At 45.4% G+C, this 25,708-nt stretch overlaps 1 protein-coding gene across 1 annotated transcript; it reads right to left on the bottom strand.

Annotated features, from left to right (window-relative positions):
• Nucleotides 1-5,051: 5,051 nt before the first annotated feature.
• arsa (arylsulfatase A) lies at nt 5,052-20,322 on the bottom strand. The gene is made up of 7 exons (XM_068059367.1): nt 20,044-20,322; nt 15,929-16,388; nt 14,627-14,796; nt 12,167-12,291; nt 11,345-11,472; nt 8,037-8,139; nt 5,052-7,625 (listed from the first exon to the last, which is right to left on the bottom strand). Exons 1-7 carry the CDS (start codon nt 20,259-20,261, stop codon nt 7,327-7,329), a joined length of 1,503 nt encoding a protein of 500 aa, XP_067915468.1. The 5' UTR covers nt 20,262-20,322; the 3' UTR covers nt 5,052-7,326.
• Nucleotides 20,323-25,708: the final 5,386 nt, after the last annotated feature.

Genomic DNA, 25,708 nt, shown 5'->3' with positions numbered 1-25,708 from the left:
CGGTAGGTTTACTGGGTTTTACTGCCGCAGTTAAAGCCACAGCCTGCTCAACTGTGCTTTCCATCAGGGCCCATTTTGCTGCACAGGTCTGTTGTGACTAAACCTATAGGTTTTCCCCGTAACTTCCAGCAGTCAGCTTGAAGGTGACTTGCCTTGGTACAAAGAAAACATACAGGCTTTTGGGTGTCATTCCTGTTCTCAGCACCTTCCTTTTTGGCCGAAGAAAGGCTCCCTGTGTTTCCAGCTCTCCCTTCTCGCCCATGGCTGTTCATCCTCCTACCTTCTATCCTTTACAGATTTTTGGAGGTGACTAGGAAAGGGTTTCCCTTGGGGAAATGGCTTGTGAATAAGCGCATAATCGTCAGCCAGGAGTGCTGCCTGCCTGGCTTTTGGAACCTTATGTTCCTCCATGTGGTTTTTTATGCAAAGGGGAAGTACATTTTTGAACTCCTCAAGGAGGATCACCTCTCGGTGACATTTTGATAGGTGGCCTCGATCTTAAGTGCCCGTATCCATCGGTCAAAAGCAAGCTGCTTAATTCTTGCAAACTCGAGGTAAGTTTGTTCAGGCTGCTCTCGGAGGGTTCCGAATTTTTGATGGTACGCCTCTGGTACTAGCTCATATGTGCCCAGGATAGCATTTTGTCAGGCAAGCCCCCCACCTACCAAGAATGAGGCACACATTATTTCACTACATGAACAGTAAAACTTAAAATTGCAAGCCCCTGACTGGAAATACATTTGCATAGCAACAGACAGTGTTGGAACAATGAGGAACCAGTCCCTGCTCCAATACATAGAAGAGACCTGGTCAAACCAGTCAGTCACCTGCTGGCTAACTAGGGGAGTTTGAAATTGGAAAAACAGAATTGGAACAGAGAAAACCGTGTGCTCCCGGTTGGAACAGAACCTCCTCTCCAGTCCTGCCTGCCTCCATCTCTTTCCCACAGAACTGAATCTTGCGAAAACACGTGAACCTCAAAGAGAGAAAAGTCTCCTACGTGAACAAGATTTAAGAAGAACACTGGGCCCCAATGAACAGCAAGACTACCTACAATCAAGTGAGCTCAAAGCACAGTAAACAAGAAACTCTTCTGAAATTGCCTCAAACCCCTCTCTACTATATTTTCCTCTCCTCTTTTCTGTCCCTATTTGCATGCGTGTATTGCGTGTGCATGCGTGTATTGCGTGTGCATGCTAGCGTGGGCGCGTCGTACATCCGTAGACGTTAACCGTATTAGAGTTTAAGTTTTTTAAACATTTCGTCTTTCTTCTTTAAACCTCAGAAAACCTGTGTGAATTGGTTTCTGTTTTATAATTGGAAAGTTGTGATCAAGGAGTCACAAAGGGAGAGCTCAAAACACAGTGTGTCAATTTTAAAATGTTTGGTACTCATTTTAGGATTTCAGACTTCCTAGCTTTTGGACGGATAGTGATCTCTAACTGTCCAGTTACATTTCTCAACTCTTCAACAGATAGGGTTTTTACCTGGCCCATGTTACTTCATTCTGTTCTAAGAAGGTACTCGCCTCAAATGTGGACATTTTAGTACTCCAACACTGAAAACCACAAAAAAACCTGTATCGAAGTTTTTAACTTGTTGCTAAGGATCAATTTGGTTTCCCGCTTCCAACTTACCATTTGTCTTTGGGTTTGATCCCAGACAAGCCCCCCAAATCTCTGTTGCGGTCAAGTGAGGAGGTGTCGAAACATTTCCCTTTTTTCCCTCTCCCTGTTTAATCACAACAGGTTTAATTCTTTTTTAAAGTGGATATACTGACCAATTCAGTCGGTGTTTGATTACTTACTTGCTATGGTCATAACAAGAACCAGACAGGTTTTCTTGAGTTTAACAAAGAAAAAGGTTAACTTTATTGTACCTAAACCGAACCAACGAAAATAATAGACTATGAACCAACTTCCACTTACATACACACTGGAGGTTTAAACACAAACAATTAGGTTACAGAGTCTTCTTCTTTGGCCCCCTTGTCTCGTGGTTTGTGAAGCAGCGCCTGGAGTGGCTATCAAGGCCAATTCTAGAGTGACAGACTCTTCCACAGGCGCTGCAGATAAAATTTGTTGTCGGGGCTGTTACACAGTTGGCTCTCTCCTTACGCTTCTGTCTTTTTTCCTGCCAACAGCTAAGTCTCTTCGACTTACAGACTAGGGAAGGGTAAATTGGTTGAGCTACAGTCCATAGAAAAAAGGGGCATACAGTTTGTGGGGTTTGGTGATTCGGCTGGCCTTTAGCTGAATTCAGTGGTCCTGAGGCTTTTAGTTTGAAGAGGTAGATAACTGGTTCGGTGGGTCTCTGGGAGACAGCAATGTGGGACGATTTCCTCCAATGGGGTTTCTGATTGTAGCTGGAGTATGCAAAAGCGCTCAGTCAACAGCAGAGTTTGAAGCTCGTAAGCTGAAATGGAGAGAGGGATCCCCACTTGGGTCTGCATGTGCCAGAGTCCAGAAGCTTCTACTTGCTGCTGTAGAGAAACATAGAAAATAGGAGCAGGAGTAGGCCATTCGGCCCTTCAAGCCTGCTCCACCATTCATTATGATCATGGCTGATCATCCAACTCAGTAACCTGTTCTGGCTTTCGCCCCATATCCTTTGATCCCTTTAAACCCAAGAGCTATATCTAACTTCTTGAAAACATACAATGTTTTGGCCTCAACTGCTTTCTGTGGTAGCGAATTCCACAGGTTCACCACTCTCTGGGTGAAGAAATTTCTCCTCATCTCAGTCCTGAATGGTTTACCCCGTATCCTTGGACTACAACCCCTGGTTCTGGACTCTTCACCATCGGAAACATCCTTCCTGCATCTACCTTGTCAAGTCCTGTTAAAATTTTATAGGTTTCGATGAGATCCCCCCTCATGCTTCTGGACTCCAGCGAATATAATCCTAACCGATTCAATCTCTCCTCATACGTCAGTCCCGCCTTCCCAGGAATCGGTCTGGTAAACCTTCGCTGCACTCCCTCTATAGAAAGAGCATCCTTCCTCAGATAAGGAGACCAAAACTGCACACAATATTCCAGGTATGGCCTCACCAAGACCCTGTATAATTGCAGCAAGACTTCCCTGCTCCTGTACTCAAACCCTCTTGCTATGAAGGCCAACATACCATTTGCCTTTGTTACCACCTGTTGGACCTGCATGCTTACCTTCAGTGACTGGTGTACGAGAACACCCAGGTCTCGCTGCATATTCCCTCCTCTCAGTTTATTGCCGTTCAGATAATATTCTGCCTTCCTATTTTTGCTACCAAAGTGGATAACCTCACATTTATCCACATTATACTGCATCTGCCATGCATTTGCCCACTCACTCAACTTGTCCAAATCACCCTGAAGCCTCTCTGCATCCTCCTCACAACTCACCCTCCCACCCAGTTTTGTGCCATCTGTAAATTTGGAGATATTACATTTAGTTCCCTCATCTAAATCATTAATATATATCGTGAATAGTTGGGGTCCTAGCACCAGTCCCTTCGGTACCCCACTAGTCACCGCCTGCCATTCAGAAAAAGACCCATTTATCCCTACTCTTTGTTTCCTGTCTGCCAACCAATTTTCTATCCATCGCAATACACTACCCCCAATCCCGGGTGCTTTAATTTTACACGCTTACCTCTTATGTGGGACTTTGGTCGAAAGCCTTCTGACAATCCAAATAAACCACATCCACTGGCTCCCCCTCATCAACTCTACTAGTTACATCCTTGAAGAATTCTAGTAGATTTGTCAAGCATGATTTCCCTTTCGTAAATCCATGTTGACTCTGTCCGATTCGACCACTGTTCTCCAAGTGCACTGCTATAAAATTTTTGATAATGGACTCTAGAATTTTCCCCACTACCGACGTCAGGCTGACTGGTCTATAATTCCCTGTTTTCTCTCTACCTCCCTTTTTAAATAGTGGGGTTACATTAGCTACCCTCCAATCTGTAGGAACTGTTCCAGAGTCTATAGAATCTTGGAAGATGACCACCAATGCATCCACTATTTCTAGGGCCACTTCCTTAAGTACTCTGGGATGCAGACCATCAGGCCCTGGGGATTTATTGGCCTTCAATCCCATCAATTTTCCCAACACCATTTCTCTACTAATACTGATTTCCTTCAGTTCTTCTCTCTCACTAAACCCTGTGTTCCCCAACATTTCTGGTATGATATTTGTGTCCTCCTTTGTGAAGACAGAACCAAAGCATGCTTTTAGTTGGTCAGCCATTTCTTCGTTCCCCATAATAAATTCCCCTGTTACTTACTGTAAGGAACCTACATTTGTCTTCACTAATCTTTTTCCCTTCACATACCTATAGAAAACTTTACAGTCAGTTTTTATGTTCCCCGCAAGCTTACTCTCGTACTCTATTTTCCCCTTCTTAACCAATCCCTTGGTCCTCCTTTGCTGAATTCTAAACTTCTCCCAATCCTCAGGTATGTTGTTTTTCCTGACGAATTTGTATGCCTCTTCCTTGGATCTAATGCTATCTCTAATTTCCCTTGTAAGCCATGGTTTGGCTACCTTTCCCGTTTTACTTTTGCGCCAGACAGGGATCAACAATTGTTGCAGTTCATCCATGCGCTCTTTGAATGTTTGCCATTGCCTTTCCACTGTCGTCCCTTTAAATAACATTTCCCAATCCATCATAGCCAACCTAGGCCTCATACCTTCATAGTTTCCTTTACTCAGATTCAGGACCCTAGTCTCAGAATCAGCTACAAGAAACACAAACTTAAAACCATTGATGAGGAGGGGCTTGTCACATGACAATCACCCAGTGATTCAAACATGGTACGTGTTTCTCTTCTTGCTAAAAAGAACAGGTAGTTCCCTTAAACTTCCTATGTTTTCGTTCTTGCTGGGATGAGCAGCCATTTCATCTCCACCTCACAGGCCTTGCAATGTAGGATACAGTGTTGCGAATTAGGTGGCCATCCTAAGCGAAGTCCTTTTTTATCAGTTCTTTTTTAAATTTCTTCAAAAAAATACAAGTTCAGATCTCCAGTCAGTAGATTAAAGAAAATTATCATTCAACAAAGCAAGTTGTCGTGACAATATTTATTGCATCGCAAGTGTACAAAACAATCAACCAGTGATTAATTAGTGCAGTTAATTCTCCCTTCAAACATTTTAAGCATTGCTGATTACAGTGATATAATCACTGGGAGTTAATTTTACAAATTGCTTCCTTTTTAAAGGAGGCCATCAAACTCATTAACAAACACTCCCAGCAGTGCATCACACACTGTAGCACCTCAAACCCAACAACACCAGCCTCCTGCAATCACCAACCATCTACATCCAGTAAAACACAACCAAGAATTGGTCAGATGCCCAAGATTCAATATATGTCCACATTAAAAACCTGTCTGCTAAAATATCACACCCTCTACTTTGAATTCCCTTGAGTTTAGAAGGTTAAGGGGGTGAGCTAACTAAGGTATTTAAAATAATTAACTGATGTGATATGGTCGATAAAGAAATGATTTCCTCTGATTAGAGCCAGGCAATTCAAGAGTGAAATGAGCCAGCACCTCTTCACACAAAGGATAGTGGAAATCTGGAACGCTCTTCCTCTAAAGGCTGTGAATGTTGGGGGTCAATTGGAGCTTTCAAGATTGGGATTGACAGATTTTGTTGGGGAAGGGTATCAAGGAAAATGGAACAAAGGTGGTAAATGGAGTTAAGGTACAGATTAATCTTGATCTAATAAGATGGTGAAACAGGCTCAACTGGCTGAATGGGCTCTTTCTGTTCTTATGTTCTTCACCTCTCTCCACTGAGAAAAAGCAAGAGTACCCTGATCCAAGACCAATACCCTTACAGCAGGAGAATATCAAGGTTAGAGGATGCGGGAAAGATGAGGTAAAGTATCATTTAGATGACATCAAGGTTGGGTTTTAAAAGCCTGCAGATTGTATGGGGGAGGGGAGACAGAGAGAGGGGAAGGGTTGCACAGTTTTGAGGCCCTGGGAAAGAATCGGTTAAGAGTTGTAGCATGTCACCATTTCAACATAGTGAGGATTACAGGGAGGAGGTAGAGTGGGTGGGATGGGAGATTTGGAACTTAGAATCACAATGATATCAACATTGACTGGTCAAACGAACAGTGAGAAACATAAAAGGGCGGCACAGTGGTTAGCACTGCAGCCTCACAGCTCCAGCGACCCGGGTTCGATTCTGGGTACTGCCTGTGCGGAGTTTACAAGTTCTCCCTGTGACCGCGTGGGTTTTCGCCGGGTGCTCCGGTTTCCTCCCACAGCCAAAGACTTGCAGGTTGATAAGGTAAATTGGCCATTGTAAATTGCCCCTAGTGTAGGTAGGTGTTAGGGAATATGGGATTACTGTAGGGTTAGTATAAATGGGTGGTTGTTGGTCGGCACAGACTCGGTGGGCCGAAGGGCCTGTTTCAGTGCTGTATCTCTAAATAAATAAATAAAATAAATTAATTAATCAGAATTCAATGGAATGATTTGTTTTTTCATGGGGGCCTGAGTGCCAGACTCATTCTTGCTGGGATTTTCCTTCCTGTCGAAGGAGTAGACCTCTCTAATTCATCCACAATTGCCCTGATGCGCCCACAGACTTTGCCTCAGATTCCAGATGCCATGTCTCTGCTGGAACCTATTCCAATGCATCCTGGCTGGTCTCCCACATTATACCTCGCGCAAACGAGGTCAACCAAAACTCTGCTGCCCATGTCCCAACCTGCACCAAGTCCTGATCCCCTATCACCCCTGTGCTCACTGAATTACATTGGCTCCCAGTCAAGTAAAGTCTTGATTTAAAATTTCTCATCCTGGTTTTCAAGTGCCTTCATGGCCTCATCCCTCGCTATCTCTAATCTCCAGTCCCACAACCCTCCAAGATCTCTGTGCTCTGCTAATTCTGATCTTGAGGATCCCTGATTTTAATCACTCCAGCATTGTTTGCCGTATTATCAGTTGACTAGGCCTTAAGCTCTGGAATTCCCTCCTACACCTCTCTGCCTCACTTTCCTCCATTAAGACACATCATAAAATCTACCTCTTTGACCAAGCTCTTGGTCATCTGACCTAATATGTGGCTTAATGTCATATTTTCCTTCATAATAGGTGTGTAAATGTCTTGGAACATTTTGTTACATTCAGGGTGCAATAGGAATACAAGTTATTGTTATTGTTGGAGCCCCCATGAGTTAGCACCCTTCTCCCCACTCCACATCAGCACCGCCCCAGAGAGGTTCAACTTGAGATCAGCAAGTGTCCTTTAAGAAGCAATCATAAGTTTTATCAAAGCAGTTGTTAGGTTGTATTTTGCATTCCTTCCTTCTTCCAGTCTAAGTCTGAACGCAGCAGCGAGGCCGTGGGCTACACCCGGGGTTAATACAGGGCTCAAGAGCTGGGTCAATTCCCCTCTCAATTTGGCTGTCGCCAAACTCCATTCCTGATTCAAATTTGACCTTTTCCTTTTGGATCTGGTTGATTATCCAGCTGTAATTGGGAATGTCAGAGCTGCTGAGTGGGTAGTTCTCAGAAGGATCTGCTTCTAAGTCAAAGAGTAATGGAGGGTCGTGAAAGCTGAGCAGCGCGTTCCAGTGGCAGTCATGGTCCGGGGTGGTATCACTGTGGGTGGAGCCTGGTGAGGGGGAGGAATCAAAATTCCTGTCAGAACCTTCATTCAAATACTGGAATAAATTCTGTGGATGGTCAGTTCCACTGTAGCTGAAACATTAATGTGAGCCTGTGTCACTCAGTTGCTTGTACACACACACACATAGTTACAGTTAGACGAACAATGCACAATGTCTTACTCAGTGCCATTCTCTCTCACCCTCAGTGCCACACTTATTACCCCTCTCTCTCTCTCACTCACTCTCTCAGACTCAATGTGCCAGGCTGTGTTTCACACAGGTATAGTCACAGATGAGCACATTCAGCTGCTTCAGTTTGTTTCACATGCAGCCTGTCGCACGCATGCCGTGTTAGTCTCTCACTTTGTCAACTCTAAGCAGCTCTGTGACTGGGAAGTGAATCTGTGCTGCCTTACCTTGAGTGAAATAATGAGCCTTGTACCGTCCATAGCGTACAGCAAAAACTCCCAGCTTCCTGCTGGGGCTGACCGGATAGAAAAACATGGTTTCCCGCTTGCTCTGTAAAACATTAATGGACACAAAGGGATGTTGGAGAGACAGTATATCAGCCAGAAATGGGAAGTAATCCCATTTATCCATTCCCCAAGTTTGGGCACACAGTCGCTTTGACAGTTATTGACAGCGTTACCTCTATGCTGTCGATCTGAGTGCAGTACCTGGCACAGTGTTGTAGCTGCCTTGCTGCTGACCTATTGCTTACAGAGGCAGAGCCACTAGGCACTGAAACAAATGCAGTCCTGCTAAGATAATCAGTGATTTAATGGTGGCTCAGCTGTCCATGGTGCCCGCTGATCTCCCTAGTGAAAAAGACTTGCATTTATACAGCACCTTTCACCACCTCAGGATGTCCCGAAGTGTTCAACAGCCAATCAAATAATTTTGAAGTGTGGTCACCGTTGTAATGGAGGAAATACAGCAGCCAATCTGCGCACAGCAAGCTCCCACAAAAAATAATGAACAGGTAATGTTATGAAAGTGTTTCTATATTTTTTAAGTATATGTCTTTGAGGACTTGTATTTAAATTGTGGAGATGGATTTGTGGAGATGGCTGAAGATTTCATTGAAGCTGCACTTTACTTTGTTGTTGACAGTTCACTGAAAGGACACTTGACTGAAAACACTTACTGGAAGAATCAAGGAGTGCTAAAAACAACCTCTTCTGGAGACCACCTGTCGCCAATTAGGATAAATAAACAGGAACCATGGACAAAGGGGAGATGTTTAGAGAAGTGACAGGTCAAGATTTATAGGGGTTAGGAGACTTGACTCTTGAGATATTGTTTTTGGTTTCGCTTTGGACAGTGTGTTGGAGTGTGAACTGTTTTGAAGGCAGTTGGAGTTTAAGAATCAACCAGCCAAGAGAGCAGTCACCATCAGCACCCTCTTCCAGCTCTTTGAAAAGTCTGCCAGCTTTTCCATCTCTTTGAGAATCAAGTGTAAGAAATAGAGAAATTGATGCTATATTTCTCCTGAAAAGTCTGCCAAACTGATCTTCAATGTTGCCTGAAAAGAACTGTTCTAGAGAGATCCCAGTGACAGTCATCTATGCGTATTTGGGATGTCAAACCAAAAAGGGACAACTGACATCTTTCCATATCTTCTCCTTTTTTCTTCAAGAATTAGCAAGTATTTTGCCAAAGTATTCTTGTCTTTTTTTTGTAACAAAGTTCTAAAGAGAAAATCTCTATATTTCGATTAACTTGTGTGCGTATGTGTGAGGGGCTAAAATAAAAAGGAAACTTTCATATTTCAGTCTGTGTGTTAATGTTTTGCTTCATTCCTGGTTAAGTCTTGTTTTATAATAAACTGATAATTTTGTTGTTTATTAAAGAAACCTGGTTGGTGTATTTTATTCTGGGATAAAAACAGTCTATGATTGACTGTATCGGTAACTGGTAAACATTTAAATATACGTTGTGACCTGTGGAGAAGTGGAACTAGAAAAAACAGTGCACTCCTCCCGCCTCGATCATAACAATAATCAGATATTGATTGAGGGATAAATATTGGTCAGGACACTGGGGAGAACTCCTTTGCCCTTCTTGAAAATAGTGTCATGGGATCTTCTATGCACACCTGAGAGGGCAGACGGGGCCTAAATTTAACAACTTATCTGAAAGATGGATATGGGATATGCCCTTTTTGACCTTTTGTGTGAAACGGGGACACTATGATAGCAAACCTAATAAGTTACAAAAATGAAAAATAATAATGCACCTTGAGCTCCCTTTCGCCACTCCTCCCCAATGATAACCTGTTAAATGGGCAGGCATAACGTTGGGCTACATGGCTCAGTGGTAGCACTCTCACCTCTGAGTCAGAAGGTCATGGGTTTGAGTCCCACTCCAGAGAACAAAACCTCAGTTGGTGATTTACACCTTGCCAGGTGGGTTAAAATCATCCCCAACTGGCTCTCTGATCAAAGTCATCACTTTCAAGGCTGGGAACTGGCACACAATGATTAGACCTCAAGTGTTGAATGTAGCTCCTAACTCTAACCCGGTCAGTGTCAATTGCTTTTCTCCCGTTAAGCCAATTGTTACAACGCAAAACTGCCCCCCCTCCCACCTCACCAACTCTTCCATCCAACTGGTGATCAGACTCAGGATGGCAGCTGCAGTAAGTGCAAAATATCACACTCAACATGCTGTTGAGTTTTAACACTGAGGCACAGAATCAGAGAATCTTAAAGCAGGGAAGGAGGTAATTTGGCCCACTGCACCTGTACTGGCTCAATGAACACTTACTCCTGTTTTTCTGCTCTTGCCCCAGACCTTTTTGCCTTCTTCTCTTTCAAATATTTATCCCCTTCTTTTTTTAAATTTATTCTGTATTCCACTTTCCCCACTCTTTCTGGCCAGACCGTCCATAACTTAACAACCCTATGGACAAAAATATTTCTCCTAACCTCTCCTTTTGTTCTTTCCATAATTGATGCTATCTAGTTATTGACTCACTGACAAGTGGAAATAATTCCTCCCCATATACGTCATCAAAGCCTTGTCAAAAAAGCTTCTCGTCTCTCATTGCAACTAAATCCTCTAAATCCTGGAATCATCTCAGTGAATCACTTCCCACCATGGCCTTGACATCCTTCCTAAAGTAATGCACCCAAGTAACCGATACATAATCGTAATGGCAGCCAAGGCAACAGCTTGTACAGGCTCGTCATTATCTCTTTGGTTTTGTCTCCTATATCCCTGTTTATCAAACCTGGGATCCCATATGCTTTTTGTCTAACAGCTTTTTCAACTTGCTTTCCTGCTTTTCGACACATTTATAAGTCTCTTTGCTTCACTTAAAGTTTTATATTTACTGTACATTCCTCTCCTTAGTCATTGTCTCAAAATGTATGACCTCTCGTTTCTTTGTATTAAATGTTATTAGACATCTCTCTGCCCAACCTTATAACCGTCTCAGTCCCTGGAAGACACTTCCAGTCCACCTCAGTTAATCACACACTCTTATTTTTTATGTCACTGCATGTACTAATAATTGTGCCTCCTATACCCAAGATCAGATCGTATGTACAAAATAGACAGACACAGACAGATTGAGAGACAGCCAGGCACAGGCAGGCTGATAGAGAGAGACTGACAGAGAGACAGTCAGACACAGACTGTAGATAGATACGAGTGATGAACCACAGTCCCAGCACTGAGCCCTGGGGTAATATACAGTCTGAAATGTGACTACCCTCACCTTCCCATTATTGAAGAGGACATCCCTCATGTCATATCCATCTAGTTTGACCTGCGGAAGCTCCGCACCCAACAGGGTGGCAATCGTTGGCATGATGTCCAGGGTGCTGGCCAGCTCATGGGTCACACCTGTAAGCAGAGCAAACATACCTGCTGTTATTTGAAAGGTGACGTATCATTCCTGGTACGTAGCAATCCTGACCAGCACTGTTGTTGCAGCAATGATTAACATAATCCCAGCCTCTCTATTTAAAACAGTCTCGATAACATCTCTGTGTACAAAGGGATTTAGCACAAGTGTGTTTGTAGAGGAACACAACTAGTCAAAAAATAAAAATGGAAAAGAACCAAAATAAGATTAAGTGGGGGATCTAGTCAAAGTCTTCAAACTGATAAAGGAGTTGATAGACTTGATGGAAAGAAACCATTTCCTCTATTGGGAAAGTCCAGAACAAGGGCCATAATCTTAAAACTAGAGCTTTCAGGAGTAAAATTAGAAAATACTTCTTCACTCAAAGGGCAGTGCAAATTTGGAATTTTCTCCCGCAAAACTTGTGGATGTTTGGGAGTAACTGAAAGTGAAATCAACAGATATTTGTTGGGTATCGATGGATACGGAGCAAATGTAGTAAAAGGAGTTGAGGTACAGATCAGCCACTGAACGAGTAACAGGGCTTTAGTTGATATTTTGTCCATTGGGCCTGTCTGTAGTTGAATGGAATCCCGATTGGTGCATGGTTTTAATGGGCTCTGGGTTACCAGCTAAATTACACATTCAACCTTGGAGCTTGACCAACACATAGGCAGCTGGACAGTAACGGACCTGGAGCGATCTGGCCAGGCCAGTAGGCAACAGCAGGTTCCCTCATTCCTCCTTCATACGTAGTGCCTTTGCCACATTTCAACAACCCTGCATTCCCACCACGTGATTGCCGCATCAGCTCCGGGCTGAAGACAAATCAGAAAGTCAGTTAAAGTCAGATTCTTACTCCCACAATAACTAATTAAGTAGGTCACCTCCACCTAGGGCAACCTAGGGCTTTTCACACTTCTTGCCCCTGATGTCAGATAAACACTCTCAGGGTTAGATCCAGACCAAAGTTCCCTCTACACAGCCCCATCAAACGCTCCCAGGGCAGCTACAGCACAGGTTAGATACGGAGTAGAGTTCCCTCTACACTGCCCCATCAAACACTCCCAGGTACAGCGTGAATTAAATACAGAGACTCCCTCTAGCCTAATGTTTCTGGTCTGTCGCTCTTCTATGGTCACCTGCCTGCTAGGATTTTGATTGAAACAGGCCAAAGCCATTTCAAATGCATGACAGCATCAGCCCCAGTGATAAACAATCCAACACGCTGTGCCACCTCAGGAGTGTACATCTAATCACTGTCAGTGCTGGGTCACTGAGACCAATGGTGGTTACCTTAGTACAACCCAACAGAGAGTACTGATACAGTTTCAGTAGGGGTCTTGCTGGTCTGTACGTCGCAGTATCACAGCAGGTGGTGAACTGGCCAGTGAGCCCATGATTGGGGATCTATATATATCAGTGCACTTTTAACACATGTAGCGAGGTTTTAGCTCAGTGGTGGTCCCTGAGCCAGAAGGTGCATGGTTCCGGAGAATGCCAAACAGATCTGGACTGTGGAGTTTCAGTTCTGAATTCTGGGATGTTCATGTCCAACGGGAGTGGGTGGCCCCCTCTCATCATGCGAGTTGAGGGACCCATAAAACCCTCCTGTTGTACAGGAATAACTCCCTCCTCCGATTGTCTGGTGTAGGATGGTTCCGACCATGGAAGGAGCGTTGACTTTGTGGCCTACCAGGCAGTTAATCAGCCTGCAAATCCTTCCACTACTTCACATTGTTCTCCAAGGGAAGAATGTGAACATACAAAATGTTGACTTCTAACACACCACAGCAGATTCACACATACAAATCCAGAGCAGTAGTAGGATATCGTAGTGTTGTTGTTATATCATTGGGCTTATAATCCAGAGAACAGGAGTTTAAATCTCACCATAGAAAAATTACGGCACAGAAGGAGGCCATTCAGCCCATCTTGTCCGTGCCGGCCAAAAAAAACTAGCCATCCAATCTAATCCCACCTTCCAGCATTTGGTCTATAGCCTTGCGGGTTACAGCACTTCAGGTCCTTTTAAAGAATTGACGGTTTCTGCCTCCACCACCGTTCCTGGCAGTGAATTCCAGACACCCACCCTCTAGGTGAAAACGTTTTTCCTCATGTTCCATCTAATCCTTCTGCCAAACACCTTAAATCTGTGTCCCCTGCTAATTGACCTCTCCGCTAGGGGAAACAGGTCCTTCCTGTCTACTCTATTTAGGCCCCTCATAATTTTGTACACCTTAATTAAGTCACCCCTCAGCCTTCTCTGTTCTAAGGAAAGCAACCCTAGCCAATCCAATCTTTCCTCATAACTGCAACTTTCAAGCCCTGGCAACATTCTTGTAAACCTCCTCTGTACTCTCTCCAGAGCAATTATGTCCTTTCTGTAATGCGGTGACCAGAACTGTACACAAAGCTCCAGCTGTGGCCTAACCAGCCTTTTATACAGTTCCAGCGTTACATCCCTGCTTTTGCATTCTATATCTCGACCAATAAAGGAAAACATTCCATATGCCTTCTTCACTCTATCCACCTGTCCTGCCACCTTCAGGGACCTGTGGACATGCATTCCAAGGTCTCTCACTTCTTCTACCACTCTCAATATCCTCTTGTTTACTGTGTATTCCCTCGCTTTGTTTGCCCTCCCTAAATGCAGTACCTCACACTTTTCTGGATTGAATTCCATTTGTCACTTTTCCGCCCACTCAACCAAATCTCACCTTGGCAATTGTGAATTGGAATTCAATTAAAAAATAATAAATAAATCGAGAAATAAAAAGCTAGTAAGAGATCATGAAGATGTCAGATTATTGTAAAAACACAACTGGTGTGTCTCAATGCTGTGGTACTTTAGGGAAGGAAATCTGCTGCACTTATCCATTCAGGACTATATGTGACTCCAGACCAACATCAATGGGACTGACTCTTAACTGTCCTCTGAAATGGCTCAGCAAGATAGTCAGTTGCATCAAACTGCTGGACTGCATGGTTTAAGAAGACACATCCCCACCAGCACAGGCAAATAGGAAATCAATGCCAGCCTTGCCAGTAGCACCCAAGGATGAATAAATAGAATAAAAAACAACCTTCGTATTCTAACAAATCTCGGTCACAGATAATGTACAGAATCCGTGTACATCTAATTCAATGTACCCATTGTCACTGGTGAAGAAGACTAGTGTGTTATTCTCCACTCCAGCGTCATGTAAAGCCTTCATTATTACGCCCACTGAACCGTCAAATTCCATCAGCGCGTCCCCCAGAGGACCCCTCTTGGACTTCCCTGTGAAGCCGACACTAGCAAATTGTGGATAATGGGTATGCTGCAAACATAGAAACAGAACATTAGGACTGCAGTCACAGGTGGCGTCTACACACTACGATGAATTTTATCTGTGCGTGCTCCATGTCCGGAACCTCACCCGTTGGGAGGGTCTATCAGCAAGTCTCTTGGCATCCAGTGCAATTCTCTGCCCGCTAAATGCACAGCTACAGGAGTAGCAGAGGGCACTGCCTCCATTAGAGAAGGAGCTGTCCAATACACAAAGAGTACAGTGAGGAGTACAAAGCATCATAGGGCAATATGCCAAAATCTTATTGTAATTGGTGTCTTCAGAAGGCACAAATTACTGCGCAATCTTGATTTTTGAATTTGTTCTTGTGTTCAGTATGCTAGTACATATAGCATGAGGTGGAATGCAGGTGACCTGGCAAGTAAATATTCCTCCACGCTGACCCACCTTTATCCTTCAGCCCAGTCTCAGATATGGCATTTCTACACTGGCCACATAAACTGAGAAGGATACATTTGTGGTAAATTAGGGACAGTGTTGTGTCAAGGCTCCACATCAGTGTGTAAGCCAATGTACTGCCCATTCCCCATTCCAAACTTTTAATATCAATGTTTATGGGAATGCTCTCACCACTGAGCCACATAAGGTGATATTACGACAGGAACCTAGAACTCCCTCCCTAACAGCACTGAGGGTGTACCTACACCACATGGAGTGCAGTGTTTCAAGAAGGCGACTCACCACCACCTTCTCAAGGGCAATTAGGAATGGGCAATAAATGCTGGTCTAGCCAGTGACGCTCACATTGCATGAATGAATAACAAATAAAGGAGACTAAAAGTTTGGTCAAAGAGGTAGCTTTTTAGGAGCTTCATAAAAGGAGGAGAGTGTTAGAGGTGGAAAGGTTCAGGAAGGGAGTTCCAGAGTCTAGGCAGCTGAAGGCATGGTCACGAATGGAAGATTGATGAAAATCAGGAACATGCAAGAGGCCAGAATTGGAGGAGCACAGTGATCTCAGAAGATTGTAGGGCTGAAATAGATTAGAGAGATAGAGAGGGGCAAGGCCATGAAGGGATTTGAGAATTTTAAATTTGAGGTGTTGGTGGATCAGGTCAGCCTGAGTTGAAATTTGCCAAAGATACGACGGAGAGGATGTACTCACATGTGATGCGTAGTAAAGGAAGAATGGTTTGCCCTGCTTTGCTGCTCTCAGAATGAAGTCTCTCGCAAAGCGATCATACAGTGGAGTGAGTGTGGGAAAGTTGACGGGCTGCTGGATAACCTTGTTATTCTTGACCAGGGGCAAGAGAACCACACCTTGGTCGCATTTTCCATAGCACTTGGTGTCTGGTGGGAAACATGTCAAGTTCTGGCAGGGCCCCTGGTCGTGGGAGTATGGGATGCCCAAGAATTCATCGAAGCCCTGATGGATAGGTAGGTAGCTTCCATTGGGTCCGTAGCCTAAGTGCCACTTCCCCAGCATCGCTGTGACGTATCCTTGCTGTTTTAGCAGCTCAGCGATGGTAGTTTCATTTAGTGGGAGCCCACCCCTTGACCCAGGGTAGAACACACCTGGGAAAACCCCAGACCGAGTGGGGTAACGGCCTGTCAGCAACGCTGCCCTAAGAGGGAGAAGAAAAATATTAAGATTACCATCCAATGTAAAACACTGGACCTTCATTATAAAATATCGAGAAACCCAGGTGTAGACCCAAAGTGCAGTACACCAGCAACAGTGAACAGCGTAAGAGGCAAAGGGAGATTTTTAAGCAGCAGAGACTGGGTAATGCTAACATGCAATTTTTGATCAAGGAGGAGAGTCTGGTCTTTCCTCAACTCCTCATCCTTGGAGTGAGCTGTAGGCTCAGTGGCAGCATTCCTGCCTCCGATTTAGAGGTGTAGTGGTTCGGACCCTGTTCCGGACAGTCCCAGTGAATGGTGTCTGGAGCTCCTGCTCTGAATTCTGGAATGACATCCAGCAGGATAGTCATGTCCAGTGTGGGCGGAGTCTCCTCTCTATGGGTTGTAAGAGCTCATGCAATCTTCCAAATTTACAGAACTAACCACCCTATCCACTGGTATAAAGAGGGCCATGGAAGGAGCGTTAATGTAACGGCCTGTCAGACTGGTGATCAGTCTGCAAATCCTTCCACTACTTCACTGTTCAACAAGGGAAGAGTGAAGATACAAAAACAGCCTCCTTCTCATCTCAATGCCAACTCTCTACATTGGCCTTCCCCTTAAGCTTAGTCTTTCTACCTCTCCCTCAAAAAACCTGTCACTCTTATTCACCTCTTTCTCCCTCCTGCAATCTTCAAAGATGCTGACAATATTTATTGCAAATTATTGCACATTATTCATTGCAGACTGAGGGAGTGCTGCACTGTCAGAGGTGCTGTCTTTCATAGAGTCATACAGCACAGAAACAGGCCCTTCGGCCCATCGTGTCTGTGCCGACCATCAAGGATCTAACTATTCTAATCCCAATTTCCAGCACTTGGCCCGTAGCCTTGTATGCTATGACATTTCAAGTGCTCATCTAAATACTTCTTAAATATTGTGAGGGTTCCTGCCTCTACCACCCCTTCAGACAGTGCATTCCAGATTCCAACCACCCTCTGGGTGAAACATTTTTTCCTCAAATTCCCTCTAAACCTCCTGCCCCTTACCTTAAATCTATGCCCCCTGGTTATTGACCCCTCCACTAAGGGAAAAAGTCTCTTCCTATCTAACCTATCAATGCCCCTCATAATTTTGTATACCTCAGTCATGTCCCCCCTCAGCCTTCTCTGCTCTAAGGAAAACAACCCCAGCCTTTTCACTCTCTCTTCATAGCTGAAATGCTCCAGCCCAGGCAACATCCTGGTGAATCCCCTCTGCACCCTCTCCAGTGCAATCACATCCTTCCTGTACTGTGGAGCCCAGAACTGTACACTGTACTCCAGCTGTGGCCTAACTAGTGTTTTATACAGCTCCATCATAACCTCCCTGCTCTGATATTCTATGCCTTGGCTAATAAAGGCAAGTATCCCATATGCCTTCCTAACCACCTTATCTACCTGTGCTGCTGCCTTCAGTGATCTATGGAGAAGAACACCAAGGTCCCTCTGACCTTCTGTACTTCCTAGGGTCGTACCATCCATTGTATATTCCCTTGCCTTGTTAGTCCTCCCAAAATGCATCACCTCACACTTCTCAGGATTAAGTTCCATTCGCCACTGCTCCGCCCATCTTACCAGCCCATCTATATCATCCTGTAATCTAAGGCTTTCCTCCTCACTATTTACGATACCACCAATTTTCGTGTCATCTGCGAACTTACTTATCATACCTCCTATATTCATGTCTAAATCATTAATGTACACTACAAACAGCAAGGGTCCCAGCACTGATCCCTAGGGTACACCACTGGTCACAGGCTTCCATTCGCAAAAGCAACCGTCGACCATTACCCTCTGTTTCGTGCCACTAAGCCATTTTTGGATTCAATTTGCCAAATTGCCTGGATCCAATGGGCTCTTACCTTCTTGACCAATCTCCCATGCGGGACCTTATCACAAGCCTTACTGAAGTCCATGTAGACTACATCAGCTGCTTTACCCTCATCTACACATCTAGTCACCTCCTCAAAAAATTCAATCAAGTTAGTTAGACATGATCTCCCCCCTGACAGAGCCATGCTGACTATCCCTGATTAATCCCTGCCTCTCCAAGTGGAGATTAATCCTGTCCCTCAGAATTTTTTCCAACAGTTTCCCAACCACTGATGTTAGACTCAATGGCCTGTAATTAGCTAGTCTGTCCCTGCTACCCTTCTTGAATAATGGTTCGACATTCGCTGTCCTCCAGTCCTCTGGCACCTCTCCTGTGGCCAGAGAGGACCCCATGTCTCCGCCTCACCCCCACAACTACCCCTCCAGGTACCCCCCTACACCTTCCACACTCCCCCTGGGCCTCCGCCGTCCTCAGCGCTCCGAATACGCCACAAGCCTCCCCCTTCCTCCCGATCCAACACTCCACATCCCCTGACATCCAGGGCTCCCTGGACCCGTTGGTCCCACCCCTCACCCTAAAGGGCACATGTTGGCTCCGAAACCCCACCACTTCCTCCCCGAATGACTCCCACCGGTCCGATGCCAACCCTCCCACAGTCCACTCCGGCCAGATCCCGCTCCACCACATTGAAATCGGCCCTCCCCCCAACCCAGCACCCCCATCTCCGGCCCATCCCTGTCCCCTCCCACAAATGCTCCAAATCCTACAGAGTTATGGCCACCACCCCCAAAATGCTCCCTCTCTGACAGCCCCACCACCCGCCCAGCCGCACCCCCCAGGACCAGGTGCAGCACTGCCCCCTCTCCCGTAGGACCCCCCCCCATGTACTGGCTCAGATGAAGTTAAATCGAGGCCTCATATGTCCTCTCAAGTTGGTGTAAAATACTCCCAGGCACTGTTCAAAGAAGAGCGACAGAGTTTTCCTCAGTGACCTGGCTAATGTTTATCTCTCAACCAAGGGCAAAAACAGATTATCCGGTCATTATCACACTGCTGACTGCAGGAGCTTGCTGGACACAAACTGGCCTCTATGTTTCCAAAATGACAACCAGCACTTTACAAATACTTAAATGACAGAATCACACGGTTGTTACAGCACAGAAGGAGGCCATTTAGCCTGTCGTGTCTGAGCTGGCTCTCTGAAGCAGCAATTCACCCAGTGCCACTCCCCCGCCTTCTCCCCGTAGCCCTGAACATTCTTGCTTTTCAGATAAAATTCCATTCCCTCTTGAATGCCTCGATTGAACCTGCCTCCACCACACTCTCAGGCAGTGCATTCCCGATCCTAACCACTCACTGCATGCAAAAGATTTCCCTCATGTCGCTATTACTGCTTTTGAAGAATTGGCTGTAAAGTGCTTTGGGACGTTTAGAAATCCTGCAAGTTGCAAAAATATGCAAGTTATGCTTTCATACCAATCAATGCCATTATTGCATAATTGAATACTGCTGCATATTAATCATTGTGGATTACTGCATTTTAATCAATACAGATTACTGCATTTAATCATTGCAGTTGATTTCCTATTAATTAATGTAGATTAGTCAGATTACTGCATATTAATCATTGCAGATTAATTATTGCACATTAATTAGATAATTGTATATTAGTTATTGCAAATTGAAAGCAATACACATTACTGATCTACTCCTCATCCCTGGCCCCGGTTTCTCCCTTTCTCGCTCCCCGCCTCACTCTCCCTCTCCCAGACCCGCTCTCACCGGGACGGGCTGCAGACACTGGCTGCGCTGTAGAAGTCGCTGAATCTCCGGCCCGCCGCCGCCAGCCGGTCCAGGTTGGGGGTCCGGGAGCTCGGGTGCCCGAAACAGCCCGGGTCCCCGTACCCGAGGTCATCGGCTAGGAACAGCATCAACCCGGGGCTGGCGGCGGCCACAAGACCGAGGCTCAGAGTCAGCAGCAGCGGGGAAAGCGGCGACATCGAATCGGTGACAGATGGAATAATCAAAATGATTCTTGACAACGCTGCCGGCCACTGACGTCATCATAATGTGCCAAAGTGCGCACATGCGCAGACGGATGTTCTCTACGCGCATGCTGCGTGGACTTAAATAAAAGCAAAATACTGCAGATGCTGGAAATCTGAAATAAAAACAAGAAATGTTGGAACCACTCAGCAGGTCTGGCAGCATCTGTGGAAAGAGAAGCAGAGTTAACGTTTTGGGTCAGTGACCACGTTCCAAAGAAGGGTCACTGACCCGAAACGTTAACTCTGCTTCTCTTTCCACAGATGCTGCCAGACCTGCTGAGTGGTTCCAACATTTCTTGTTTTTATTTCTGCGTTCGGACTTGCCAGGACTGGTTAGCGCATGCGCTGATGACGTCATCGCGTGAGTATGCATCTTTGGGCAACCCGCCTGGTTGGCCTCTGCGCATGCGCTTTATGCGTACAGCAATGCAACGCCAATGGAAATTCATGCATGTGTCAAGCTCCACTGCTCCCCCTCCACTCTTTCGGTCGCTCCGCTGTCCCCCTCGCTGCTCTCTCTGGCTGCTCCGTTGCCCCCCTCGCTGCTCTGTCTGGCCACTCAGCTCTTTCGGCCACTCCGCTCTCCCCCCGCCACCCCCCCCCCCCCCCCCAGCCTGCTCCGCTCCCCTCCGTCCCCGGCCGGCTCCGCTCTCCTCCGTCCCCGGCCCGCTCCGCTCCGCTCCCCCCCCCCAGTCCCCGGCCCACTCGCCTCCCCCCCCATCCCCGGCCCACTCGTTCGCGCTCTCCCTCCCGCCATTGTGTGCTGCCATGTGTTTAGGTTAGGTTGCCTTTGTGTGATTATTTGAACAGCGCCATGTTTAGTCCTGGCAGCTGCCTGAAGTCGCAGACTGTGACGTTTTTGTGGCACATGCTGCATTTGCGCATGTGCCACTGCAGCGCCACCTTGTGATAGCTTTGTCAGCAAACGCAGCCAATATATATAGAGAGAGTAATACGGAGGAGAAATAGAGGGGAGTAATAGAGAGAGCAATGCAGAGGGAGTAATAGGAAGAGTATTTCGGGACAGTAATAGAGAGAGAAATACAGGGGGAGTAAGAGAGAGTATTTCAGGGCAGTAATAGAGAGAAATACAGGGAGAGCAGTATAGAGAGAGAGTAATACAGGGGAGTAATAGAGAGAGAGAGTAATACAGGGGAGTAATAGAGAGAGAAAGTAATACAGGGGGAGCAATCGAGAGAGGGAAAGTGATGCAGGGGTGCAACAAAGAGAAAGCAATACAGGAGGAGTAAGAGAGAGTGAGTAATACAGGGGAGTTATAGAGAGAATAATACAGGAGAGCGATGGAGAGAGTGTAATAGAGTGGAATACAGGGAGAGTAATAGAGTAATATGGGGGAGTAATAGAGAGTAATACAGGGAACTAATAGAGAGTAATAGGGGAGTAATAGAGAGAGAGGACTACAGAGTGAATAACAGCGAGAGTAATAGATGGTGTGAGAGTAATACAAGGGAAGTGAGTGAGTGATACGGGGGAGTAATAGAAAGAATAATACAAGGGGAGAATAGAGAAAAATACAATGGAGTAATAGTGACAGGGAGTAATAGTGATGGTAATACAAGGGAGTAATAGTGAGAGAGTAATACAGGGGGTTATAGAGAGAGAGAGAGTAATATGGGGAGAAAAATAAAATAAATCAAAATTAAGTTCAACACTTTAAGAGTATGACTGCCTTTTAAATTTAATTGTATGTTACTTTTTAACCGTGGGCCTGTCTTAAATGTGTTTATCAGGTTTTTGCTTTTGGATAGACCTGTTCATTATTCTGCCATTAACACTCTCTCTGGACTAATACTTTGTCTTGTAATACAACTACTAGCACTCCCTTTGCATTTGTTGTGTGACATCTTTGTAATTTAATCTCTCCTGCCCTCTGCCCTATCTCACACCTTCGCTTTTGTTTTCCTTCCCCCCTCCGTCTTTTCACTTGCTCAAAGCCTATTACATTTCTAACCTTTGCCAGTTCCGATGAAAGATCACAGACCTGAAATATTAACTCTGTTTCTCTCTCCACCGATGCTGCCAGACCTGCTGAGTATTTCCAACACTTTCAGTTTTATTTCAAATTTCCAGCATCTGCAGTATTTTGTTTTTATTATACTACAGTTTATAACCACTCAACTTAAGATTGTTTGGTACCTTATTGCTGCAAAAAAGCAACACAATATGGTGGCAGCATGTGGTCTCTTAAGCAGCACACCAATTGCAACGTGGTGATAGTGACATGCAGTTGAAGATCACAGTTTCGCGGTTGCACTACTGCGGAGAGGCTCAGGAACAATACTTACAGGGATCAGCAATCTCGGGCAAAACATGGAGGTCAGCGATCTCTCCCGTCATAGTCCATCACAGACTGAGCAATGCAACTCATCGTCGGCGGCAGTAACAATTCGACACTGGCAAGTTCGTCGACCATCTGTTAAAGTTTGTGCTCAAGAAATAGTGAGTACAAGAAGGGGGTTGTTCAGATCAACGGTGGCCAGAAAGAAAAGGCAGGAATTGGGCTTGGGAAAAGCAAGGCGAGTCTGTTCTCATTGGGGCTGCGAATCGGCACTGCCATTACACGTCGGGTGTTTCCCTGCCATTAGTGCTTCGTGGACGGAGTCTCCCCAATCACAGGCTGAAAGCCCGCATTGTAGGCACAGAATTCTGAGAGTGGCTGAAGTTCGACGCTGCAGACAAAGTAGACCTGCAAGTAGATTTGCCCTCCAGGGAAAGGCCCAAGCAAAAGAAAAGGCTGCAATTTAAAGGGGAAAGCTCCAACTGCAATTTTTGTATACTGGGAATTTGGCACCATGTCCACCAAATATCCTTCCACGAGAGTACAGAGGAGATTTACATGAATGTTGCCATGTCTTGAAATTTGCAGCTATGAGGAAAGATTGGATTGGCTAGGGTTGTTTTCCTTAGAACAGAGGAGGCTGAGGGGTGACTTAATTAGGGTGTACAAAATTATGAGGGGCTAGATAGGGTAGACAGGAAGGACCTGTTTCCCCTAGCGGAGAGGTCAATTAACAGGGGGCACAGATTTAAGGTGATTGGTCGAAGGATTAGAGGGGACATGAGGAAAAGCTTTTTCACCCAGAGGGTGGTGGGTGTCTGGAATTCGCTGCCAGGAACAGTAGTGGAGGCAGGAACCCTCAACCCTTTTAAAAGGAACCTGGACTTGCCCCTGAAGTGCTGTAACCTGCAAGGCTACAGACCAGGTGCTGGAAGGTGGGGTTAGATTGGGTGACTAGTTTTTTTGGCTGGCGCAGATACAATGGGCTGAATGGCCTCCTTCTGTGCTGTAATTTTCTATGGTTCCATGAATTGGAAAGCCCAAGACCTCCTCCACAGATTTCAACTCTTTAAGGAATGCATGGAGTGTACTTCTTGGATCTGGCCGTCATGGAGCTGGACAAGCAAGCTGTCAAATTAAAAATTGCAATCGGTAACAATGGGTTACACCGTATTAACACCTCAGGACTTTCTGAAGTGACACCTACAATTTTTTTTATTCATTCATAGGATATTGCCCATCCTTAATTGCCCTTGAGAACCAGGTGGTGGTGAGCCACCTCCTTGAACTGCTGCAGTCCATGTGGTATAGGTACATCCACAATGCTGTGAGGGTGGGAGTTCCAGGATTTTGACCCAGTGACAGTGCAGGAACAGCAATATAGTTGCAAGTCAGGGTGGTGCATGGCTTGGAGGGGAAGTTGCAGGTGTTGGTATTCCCATGTACATGCTGCCCTTGTTCTTCTCTGTGGTAGAGATCGTGGGCTTTGAAGGTGCTGTCAAAGGAGGCTTGGTGAGTTTCTGCAGTGCTTATAGATGGTACACACTGCTGCCACTGTGCGTTGGTGGTGGAAGGAGTGAATGTTTAAAGTGGTGGATGGAGTGTCGATCAAGCGGGCTGCTTTGGCCTGGATGGTGTCGAGCTTCTTGAATATTGTTGGAGCTGCACCCATCCAAGCAAGTTGAGAGTATTCCATCAAACTCCTAATTTATGCCTTGTAGATGGTGGACAGACTTTGGAGAGTCAGGAGGTGAGTTACTTGCTGCAGAATTCCCAGCCTCTGACCTGCTGTTGTAGTCAGTATTTATATGGCTGATCCATCAGTTGTGGAATCGCTTTGTTCTGTCTATTGCATGTAGCTTCTGCTGTTTAGCATGCATGTAGTCCGATGTTGTAGCTTCACCAGGTTGGCACCTCATCTTTAGGTATACCTTGTTCCACTCCTGGCATGCTCTCCTACACTCCAGATTGAACAGGGTTGATGCCCTGGCTTGATGATAATTGTAAAGTGAGAGATATGTCAGACCATGAGGTTACAGATTGTGATTGTATACATACATCCCATGAACAAATAAAAAGGGAATGAGTGACAGGAAAGGGGAATCAGGGACAGGAAAAGGGAATGTGTGTCAGGAAAAGGGATCTCAATAGGAAATGGGAAAGTGGAGGTGTGGGGCATTGAGAAGAAGTTGGAGAAGGAGAGCATATGGGGCAGGATTGAGCTTGGGGTAGAGTTAGGAGGAGTGTGGGGGTGTGGGCCTGGGGGGTTTGGGGGGTGGGAGGAAGAGAGCCTGGGACAGATGGAGTGTCTGTAGAGAGCAGGGTGAGACTGCAGAGGTTTTTGTGAAGCTGCAACCAAGATTTTCATTTCAAATCTCTGCAAATTAAGAAAAAAGAAAATAAAGATGGGGACTTTTTGGTAAAAATTGAAAATATAGAGTCTACTTGTTCACTAGACACACCTTGCTACAGCATCCTCTCCCAAACCTTTCTGGAGTGAAGAAAGCCTCCCCATCCTCCTTTCTATCACTCATCCTTCCCTCCTTTCATTGAAGGACTTGGGGAAAATTTCCTGGGCCTTATTTTTTAGTCAGTTGTGGCACTGGTTAAGTGTTCTCGTTAATGCCAATATTGCTTTAATGCAGTTATTAATTTATAACTCTTAATCAGCTGGTAGCTCACAAGAATATGGAAGCTTAAACACTGCCCCAATAGATATTGAAATGTCACATGCAGTCCGACTTACACCCACCTGATTTACACTTGTCTGTTTTACACCCTGCTCGAATTACAATCATAACAATTTACACCTGCCCGATTTACAGTCCTCATCCAATATGCACCCCACCTGACTTAACCTCACTCGATTTACACCCCCTATCCAATTTACATCTGTCCAATTCATAGCCCATCCAATTTACACACGCCAGATTTACATCCACTCGATTTACACCTGCCCGATTTGCACCCAACCAATATACACTGGCCCAATTTACACCCCAAGCCCACCTGAGTTTCTTTCCCCTTGACATGGGCAGGTCTAAAACAGGTGACTGATTCACAATCATCCAAGATCTATTTCACCCCCAATATATTGAGC

This window comes from Heterodontus francisci, chromosome 27 (genome assembly GCF_036365525.1).
Source record: "Heterodontus francisci isolate sHetFra1 chromosome 27, sHetFra1.hap1, whole genome shotgun sequence".
Classification (NCBI taxonomy): domain Eukaryota; kingdom Metazoa; phylum Chordata; class Chondrichthyes; order Heterodontiformes; family Heterodontidae; genus Heterodontus; species Heterodontus francisci.
Note: the sequence above shows the minus strand (reverse complement) of the source record. Positions and strands in the feature narration are given on the sequence as shown.

Bases quoted from the DNA above. Each gene is read 5' to 3' on its own strand.
- arsa (XM_068059367.1), bottom strand. From the start codon at position 20,261: ATGTCGCCGCTTTCCCCGCTGCTGCTGACTCTGAGCCTCGGTCTTGTG. The intron at 16,389-20,043 runs GTGAGAGCGGGT...TCTCCCTCTTAG, and splicing joins AGTGTCTGCAGCCCGTCCCG to GGCAGCGTTGCTGACAGGCC. The intron at 12,292-14,626 runs GTACATTGAATT...ATTTGTCTTCAG, and splicing joins TTCTTCACCAGTGACAATGG to CCCGGAGCTGATGCGGCAAT.